We start from the raw sequence: 9677 nt of genomic DNA on the forward strand, positions 1-9677 counted from the left end.
ATGGCGGCAAAAATGGCTTGAAAAGTTAGAATGCTAACTATTAGAATATGTCACGCACCAAGTTATGTGACTCTGAGGTGAGTGCTGGCAAAATTGGCTAGAAAAGTTAGCATGCTCACAATTAGCATGTCACGTACAAAATTATATGACTGAAGTGTATGGCGGCAAAAATGGCTTGAAAAGTTAGCATGCTAACTATTAGCATATGTCACATACACAATTATATGACTGAAGTGTATGGCGGCAAAAATGGCTTGAAAAGTTAGCATGCTAACTATTAGCATGCCAACAATTAGCATATAGTACCAAGTTATGTGACTCTGAAGTGTTATTGTAGTAACGTAATGGTAGTTTATTGTAGTTGTAGTTATTAATTAACATGCAGCAAAGTGTGATACTAACATGAGTTCTTACAGTTTGGAGGTGATTTAATATCCTGTATTTCTTTCAAGTATCAATGATTGCTTCTTGCTGGAGTTCATTCCAGTTTTGTTCAAAAGTCCTTTTGATTTTCTCTATTGACGTCATTCCTGTGGCCTTGAGTAAATGCAGACTTTAGAAAGGCATTATGGGTAATAAACAGTCTTTCACTTGTATAGCACTTTTCTACCTTCAAAGTACTTAAAGTACTTTGACAGTTACCTCATTCACTTACTAAATACACAGCAGTTGAGTGCAGTGTTTTTCAACTTTTTTTGAACTGAGGCACATTTTTTTATTGAAAAAATCCAAAGGCAGACCACCAGCAGAAATCATTGAAATATTAAACTCGATATTGACGATAAAAAGTCGTCAGATATGACTTTAAACCATAACTAAGCATGCATCACTATCACAAAGTAGGTGTACTGTCACAACCTGTCACATCACACCCTGACATATTTGGAGTTTTTTGCTGTTTTCCTGTGTGTAGTGTTTTAGTTATTGTCTTGCGCTTCTATTTTGGTGGCTTTTCCTGTTTTGTTGCAGTTTCATGTCCTCCTTTAAGCGCTATTACCCGCACCTGCTTTTGTTTTAGCAAACAAGAATATTTCAGTTGTTTTTATCCTTCTTTGTGGGGACATTGTTGATCGTTATGTCATGTACGGATGTACTTTGTGGACGCCGCCTGCTCCACACGCTGTAAGTCTTTGCTGTCGTCCAGCATTCTGTTTTTCTTCACTTTGTCGCCAGTTCAGTTGTACATAGCCTTCCATAAGCTTCAATGCCTTTTTTTTTAGGGGCACTCACCTTTTGTTTATTTTTCAGTTTAAGCATTAGGTACCTTTTTACCTGCACACTGCCTCCCACTGTCGTCTGCATATTGTGATCACGACATAGCAATTAGCTACCTGCTGCCACCTACTGATATGGAAGAGTATTACACGGTTACTCTGCCGACACTCAACAACAACACATCATTTGCAGACTATAGTTACTGGTTTGCAAAAAATATTTTTTACCCCAAATAGGTGAAATTAGATCATCTCCCACGGCACACTAGTGGTATTACTCACAAGCCCGCATCCTAGGGATGTGAGTCTTTGGGCACCGCACGATTCCATTCTTGGGGACAACGATTCAATTCAGAATCGAAAACAATTCTCAAATCAAAATCAATACTTTTTTAGGAACAATGGATGCCAGTTCTATGATTAACTACATTACTCCATAAAATAGATCAACAGCTGTGATATATGTCCTGTATTACTTAAAAGAAAACTGGTTTGTTTAATAAAATTTAATCAATTGTTTTTTTAATCAATTAAGAATCGTTACAAATAAGAATCGCGATTCATTCGAAAATCGATTTTTTTTTAACACCCCTACAGAATACCATGCTTTTGTAGGGCTTCATTTAAAAAGTGACTATTTAGTAGAAAACACACATTTTGGTGGTGCATTGTAAAATATATTTTTAAAACAAATAATAAAGTTTATAAAAAAAACTCTACACTTTTATGACATGCTTTGTATTAATGGCAAAATAGTGACAAACTGCATATTAGAACGTAAATGACCGCCATAACCACAACACCAGGGGAGCTCCACTAACCACGTTAAACCCAGATTCCGATCTAACAAAGGTCTTAACTCATTCTCCTTCTATGCCACATCAATATGGAATGCACTCCCAACAGGTGTAAAAGAAAGTGCATCTCTATCCTCCTTCAAAACCGCACTAAAAGAACACCTCCAGGCAACTACAACCCTCGACTAACCCCATTCCCCCACCACATCCCACCTCCCCGGATTGTAAATAATCAAATGTATATACCGCATCTTTCGGAGTATAAGTCGCACCGGAGTATAAGTCGCACCTGCCGAAAATGCATAATAAAGAAGGAAAAAAACATATATAAGTCGCACCAAACTATGAAAAAAACTGCGACTTATAGTCCGAAAAATACGGTACTTGTTCTTATGCTTTCTGAACTCACTATGTTCACTGCTCGCTGTACATATCCTATGAAGTGAGACCTACACTGTTTCAATGTCCATTTCTCAGATGATATAATTGTTGATGACTGAAGTATGCTGATATCAACCAAACCTAACCCCCCTGCCCCAACCCCCTCCACATCCCACACCCCAGATTGTAAATAATGTCAATAATTTAATGATTAACTCGTGTGATGACTGTATTATGCTGATAGTATATATTTGTACCATGAATTGATTAACGTGATTAACTTAAACAAGTTGAAAAACTTATTGGGGTGTTACCATTTAGTGGTCAATTGTACGGAATATGTACTGTACTGTGCAATCTACTAATAAAAGTTTCAATCAATCAATCAATATTCTACATGACATGTCAGCCATATTTACAACACTAAAATTGGCCCTAGTGTGTGGATGTGAGTGTGAATGTTGTCTGTCTATCTGTGTTGGCCCTGCGATGAGGTGGCGACTTGTCCAGGGTGTACCCCGCCTTCCGCCCGATTGTAGCTGAGATAGGGTCCAGCGACCCCCGCGACCCCAAAGGGAATAAGCGGTAGAAAATGGATGGATGGATGGATGTCAGCCATATTTGTGTTTTTAATCATAATATTTCTAATAAAGTCTGCCTCGAACCCGGGAGCACCCTCTGAAAGCGAGTTAGCCAGGGAGCTCGCGACTTCCGCCGACTTTTTGTTCGTAGTACCTCAACTTTTGACCTTATCTGGTTCTGTGACATAGCCGGTAGCTCGAAAAACTCATTGCGTCGCCCATTGAAATGAATTCAAATCTATTTAGTCTGTGCCTTTGTTTTGAAAGTGTAGTAGTTAGCTACAGTAGCTTAGCCAGACCTCATTTCTTCTTGACACTTCAAAAAGAATCCCAGACCTGCCGCCGCCTTGCATTTACTGTTTGCCAATCTGACGGCAGAGAAAAAAATCTCTGAAAGACAAGAAAATGGTCCACGGTAGCAAATTCCCCAGAGAAGCCGGAACCAATCCCAGAATCCATGCTTGTCTCAGTTCATCCTCGTTTGCTCGTCCACCAATCTTCCTTTCTGACTCTCGTGTGCTCGGGTTCGTAGGATACGGTATCTACCCTCGACACAAGGCCGACGTGTGGGTACTGGTGCGCGGTGGTTCATTAAAGTTAATCATGCGTTGTTATGAAGTCATTGTCCTTGCTCCGTTTGAATGTTCCGACAAGTCTGAGCGGCTAAACGACCGATGAAGATGACTTTTATGAGCACCTGTGTTCAGCAGGGGTCTGCATAGATGACCAGGACTTCAGAACTGTTGAAATGCGATGTACATATCTTCTAACTTCGTTTTCATCGGAAGCCATTCTTAGCTTGGACATTGTTGGCACTCTAATAAGAGATCATTGATATAAATGACATGTTTGGGTTGTTTTTATGAAGAAAAACTGATTCCCTGGTCTGGAATTACCAAACAGAAATGAGGTTGTGTCCCTCCGGGTCGTTCACGAGGTCACGGTTGATTACTTTCTTTCATCGCTGTCTTCTTCCTGCCTCTGTAGATCTGGTCTGCACCCAAAATTGGCAGCGCTGAGCAATGAGGAAGAGGGACAGGAAGTGCTCGTCCAATCAGCGAGGCCGACACCCACTAAGGACATGAGGATCGACCAATCAGGACTCATTTAAAACCTAGAAGAGCCTACTCCTGACACAAGATTGTGACGTTCAAATGCCGTCTTCTAGAAGTAAATGTCCAACGGTGAGCGGCTCTTGGCCACTTTCTCCCATGGATACCCTAGCGGCGTCCCCTCGGAACCGGAGGGCAGAACCGGGACAGCCGAGACAAGACAGGACTTCTTGGACAGCGTTTTTCGGCTGGATCGCCCTGCTGTCCGTTTTGGGGTTACCTACGGTGGCGGCCGATTGCTGGCTCATCGAGGGAGAGAAAGGCTTCGTGTGGTTGGCCATCTGCAGCATGAACCAGCCGCCCTTCGAGGCCATACCCTCGCACATCAACAGGTAAGACTTTCTTGTCTGGTTCGACATGGTCCTGTTTGACTGTAAACTCTGCTCCAACCACAAAGTTACTAAACCCAACAGAACCATACCTGTTTGTTGGAAAACCGAGCTTCACTAAGACTCTGTTGACAGTCCGATCCTTGTCCACGCAGCACCATCGTGGACCTGAGGCTGAATGAGAACAAGATCCGCTCCGTCCACTATTCCTCTCTTAGTCGCTTCGGCAACCTCACCTATCTGAACCTCACCAAGAACGACATCAGCTATGTGGAGGACGGAGCCTTCTCGGCGCAGTTCAATCTGCAGGTGAGTCCTGGTGACGACACACTTCAAGTAGACCCTAGATGGTTTAGGCAAACGCTACGTGGTAGTAGTAGAACCGACATGCTTGAAGTAGGCCTGACATGCTTCAAGTAGACCCTAGATGGTTTAGGCAAACGCTATGTGGTAGTAGTAGAACCGACATGCTTGAAGTAGGCCTGACATGCTTCAGGTAGATCCGAAATAAGGCCTGGGCAATTGACTCACATTGAGAGAAGAAAAATGTGTTTGGGGGCTGGTTTGTAATATAATACATGTAATATATACATATACATGTATATATGTATGTATGAATGTATACAGTATATATATGTATGTATATATATATATACATATATACATACAAACATATATATATACATGTACTAATATATGTAAATGTATACATATGTATATACATATATATATACACAAATATATACATAGTTATAAATACACATAAGTATATATGTGTATATATGTACACATATATACATACATATACATGTGTGTATATATACATATATGTACATTAATATGTGTATATATGTGAATACATATATACACATACATATTTACATAAATATATATACATATATAGTTATATATCTTTGTCCATTTGATGTCATGTGATGTGATTTAGGGCTATATAAGTCAACTTTGATTGATTGATATGTATATATATATATATGTGTATGTATATATGTATATATATATATGTATGCATGTATATGTATGTATATATGTATGTATGTACATACATATATATATATATATGTATATATATATATATATATATGTATATTCATTCAATGTGTTTTCTTTATTTTCATTTGCACACTCTTGGCATTCTCTCGATGAGCTTCAAGCACACCTGTGACGTGAAAACCATTTCAATTATTAACCTCTTGAAGCTCATCGAGAGAATGCCAAGAGTGTGCGAAAAAAGTAGTCAGAGCAAAGGGTGGCTATTTTGAAGAAACTAGAATATAAAACATGTTTTCAGTTATTTCACCTTTTTTTGTTAAGTACATAACTCCACATGTGTTCATTCATAGTTGCGATGCCTTCAGTGACAATCTACATTGTAAACAGTCATGAAAATAAAGAAAATGCACTGAATGAGAAGGTGTGTCCAAACTTTTGGCCTGTACTGTGTATATATATATATATATATATATATATATATATATATATATATATATATATATATGTATATGTATGTATATGTATATGTGTATATATATATATATATATATACGTGCTCGTGAGTGAGCGAGCCAAAGGCTAATTTCCACCGGTAGTCTCCAGACAGGTGTGTACGTACAATCATATAACATTAACAATTAAACACAGTGAAAGGACTCATTAACATTCAGGTAATTAAAGGAGAGCCCAAAAGCTAGTTAATTACTTTAAGAATAACAATTTAATGAAATAAAACTGAGATAAAAAAGAGAACACAACAAAGTGCCCTGATGTAAAAATAATGATGTCATATTACGACCTTGATTAAATTACCTTTTATGATTGTTTATTCATTTGTGAGATCACGCATCTGTTTACTTTTGAACCCCACCTTTAATTGGCTTTTGAACGCAGCAAAGGTGGAAGAGTCCCTTACTGGCAGGTAAAGTGTTCCACAGTAATTATTACCCCTTGTGAGATAATACATGACCCCACAGTGTCCACAGGTTATGACATTGTTCTGTATTATATAGTCATTTAATGGGGGCGGAGCTAATCTATTCCTATATCAGACAGGCATATTTAAATAAATAAAAAATCTAAGATCTGTAGATTTGGAAATAAAAAATACATACATATATATTATTCTTTATCTATTTTAGATAAAGAATACATTAAATATGAAGGCACTTTACATACAGTAGAAAGGGGATTCTTCTGGCCCTATTCATCGCGGTTTACCTGACACATGAAACGTGACAAATTTGGGGCTGTGTACGATCCACTTTAGCCGTAGTGTTGAATATCTTAAAATGTGTTTTTGTGGCAATTTAAACTTTGACCACAGCGTCAGTTGCCATGCAGAGTGGCACTTTCCAGTCATTGCACAACAATTAACCCCTTTAACTTTTCATGTGTACACCTACTCGCTAAATATAGCGACAAAGTGCTTCACAGTTAATTTCTGCTACTTCTCTGACAAAGCAGGCGCGTATGAGGTGTGTCGCAAAGCCGAGTTGCACCACACCCACAGTTGTGCTACACTCACACACTTTATCATTTGTTCAAGCTGGGGAACTAGACTCTTGTGTCACCAGGCAGAATCCAAACTGTGAATACACACGGACCAATGTTTATTCCAGTTTGGGCTCTTCTTTGTTTAATTTTTTAGACATACAGTGTCAGGTTCAAACACTGATGACATCTATTAAACAAGACAAGGAGCAAGGAATTAAGCAGAGATATAATACAATTTGGCTCAATTGAGAAGAGACGTCTGGACTGTACTCTTTGTATAGTCTCACCACGCTCCTGACGAAAGATTGTACGCCTCTTTTATTTGGACTTTCCCTGATTACATGGCAACAGCTGTTTCTAAGGGACGGGGGTCGTAAACAGCCATCGCCTTTGATTACAGAACAATTAAAAGAAAAGGTCGTAAACAGCCGTTGCCCTCAGTCACAGAACGGTTCAAAGAAAAGGTGCCTTGAGGGGAGTCAGGCCCTGCTTCCTCTCCGCTTTGTAGTTCTTGGGTCAAGACAAAATCTTTCTGTAGAGAAACAGAACACCTTCATGTTGCTTCCCATCCTACACAGTGGAGTTTTAAAAGACATTTGATTGGTAGGATCAAAGACAGCTTTTGTCCTCTCGCCGGGAACTCATAGCAACACAAAGTTTTGTGATAACTTAGATACAATTATTCTGACAGACAGCGTCTTTCTTTTCTTCCTCTGATTTCCTCTTTTTTTTTCATCAGTATATGCTGTAACAACAAGCGCCGGTATTGCGATCTTTCCGGGTGGGTCTTCGGCAGACAAGTTTGCGTCACTATATATTGCGTCAGCCAATGAGGAGGCTCCTTCGTGGGCTCTGCTCCCCCCCCTCCTTTCTCTGAATCCTCTGATAGGATCTGGAAGGGTTGACCGCCACGAAGACAAATGACTTTGTCTTCTGGGGTTTTATTTACTGAAATACTTCATTATAAGGCACAGAGATGTTTTTTGTATGTATGTTTTTTTTTTTTTCCAGAAAGGTGTAGAAATGATGCTAATAAGATTTATTTTTGAGTTAAAGAATATAATTTAGGAACCCCAGCTTTAATGAGAGAGGTCGCCAAATCCACCTTGGAATACATAATCCTATGTAAACACTGGATCATCTTTTTTAAGGCGGCAGGCGTTCTGCACTCGTGCTAATAAATTATGCCGCTTGCCGAGGAAAGCGTGTTGTTTAGAGATGTCCGATAATATCGGCCTACCCATATTGTCGGCCGATAAATGCTTTAAAATGTAATATCGGAAATTATCGGTATCGGTTTCAAAAAGTAAAATTTATGACCTTTTTAAAACGCCGCTGTACGGAGTGGTACACGGACGTAGGGAGAAGCACAGAGCAGTTGCGTCTCCCAGTCATACTTGCAAACCCTCACGATTTTCCCGGGAGACTCCCAAATTTCAGTGTCCCTCCCGGGGCAACTATACTCCCGAATTTCTCCCGATTTCCACCCAGACAAAAATATTGGGGGAGTGCCTTAAAGGCCCAATCACATAATATCTACGGCTTTTCACACACACAAGTGAATGCAAGGCATACTTAGTCAACAGCCATACAGGTCACACTGAGGGTGGCCGTATAAACAACTTTAACACTGTTACAAATATGCGCCACGCTGTGAACCCACACCAAACAAGAATGACAAACACATTTGGGGAGAACATCCGCACCGTAACACAACATAAACAAATACCCAGAACCCCTTGCAGCACTAACTCTTCCGGGACGCTACAATATACACCCCCACCCACCTCAACCTCCTCATACTGTGTCAGGGAGAGCATGTTCCAAATTCCAAGCTGCTGTTTTGAGGCATGTTAAAAAAAATAATGCACTTTGTGACTTCAATAATAAATATGGCAGTGCCATGTTGGCATTTTTTTCCATAACTTGAGTTGATTTATTTTGGAAAACCTTGTTACATTGTTTAATGCATCCAGCGGGGCATCACAACAAAATTAGGCATAATAATGTGTTAATTCCACGACTATATATATTGGTATCGGTTGATATCGGAATCGGTAATTAAGAGTTGGACATTATCGGGCATCTCTGGTGTTGTTCAGTGCTTTTTCATGTCGCTATTGATACTTTTGTCGACACGAATCACGCGGCTGCCCACATGCCGGCGAGCGAGAGCGTCGCTGCCGTGCCAGCAGGTGCAATGCACACATGAAACCATCTGAAGCGTCAGCAGCAGGCTCTGATCAGCATGCAAACATGAAGTGCGGCGCTGAGCCCGTCATCTGGCTCTGCATGTTGCAGCTCTGTAGCGAGCTGGCCGCCTCTGTTTTGGAGATTACCCGTAATCCCACTTGTCTTTGTACCGCCCCCTCTCTTCCCCCCCCCCCACCACCTATATCCTCAAGGTTCTGCAGATGGGCTTCAACAAACTGAGGAACCTGACGGAGGGAATGCTGCGAGGGCTGGGCAAGCTGCAGTACCTCTACCTGCAAGCCAACCTCATCGAGACGGTCACGCCCAACACCTTCTGGGAGTGCCCCAACATCGAGAACGTTGACCTCTCCATGAACAGGTATGTATTTGGGGGGGTTTGCCGCAAAAGCTGCTTTTATCCACCTGTGGGATGTTCCAAATAAGTGTTTGATGAGCATTCCTCAACTTTCTCAGTCCTTTTTGCGACTTGTGCCAGCAAGAAAATGCCGTATTGCTGTTCTGTTCTTGGGTTTTACAGTCGTTCAAATAGAGAGATAGGAAA

General features: G+C 40.4%; 2 protein-coding genes across 3 annotated transcripts in view; one reads left to right on the forward strand and one right to left on the reverse strand.

Moving 5' to 3' along the window:
* Positions 1 to 9677, forward strand: part of LOC133621797 (protein ELFN1-like) — a 234990-nt gene that overhangs the window by 219772 nt on the left and 5541 nt on the right. For both annotated transcript variants that reach the window (XM_061984158.2, XM_061984159.2), the window contains 3 exons: positions 3961 to 4417; positions 4570 to 4723; positions 9328 to 9494. In XM_061984158.2, the coding sequence (XP_061840142.1) occupies positions 4128 to 4417; positions 4570 to 4723; positions 9328 to 9494 (611 nt within the window). In that variant the 5' untranslated portion in view covers positions 3961 to 4127. The remainder of the gene's footprint in view (positions 1 to 3960; positions 4418 to 4569; positions 4724 to 9327; positions 9495 to 9677) is intronic.
* mad1l1 (mitotic arrest deficient 1 like 1) overlaps positions 7195 to 9677 on the reverse strand; it is a 254119-nt gene continuing 251636 nt past the window's right edge. Inside the window, exon 19 of the mRNA XM_061984162.1 lies at positions 7195 to 7454. The gene's annotated coding sequence lies outside the window, so the exon portion shown is untranslated. The remainder of the gene's footprint in view (positions 7455 to 9677) is intronic.

Source organism: Nerophis lumbriciformis, linkage group LG25, assembly GCF_033978685.3.
Source record: "Nerophis lumbriciformis linkage group LG25, RoL_Nlum_v2.1, whole genome shotgun sequence".
Taxonomy (NCBI): domain Eukaryota; kingdom Metazoa; phylum Chordata; class Actinopteri; order Syngnathiformes; family Syngnathidae; genus Nerophis; species Nerophis lumbriciformis.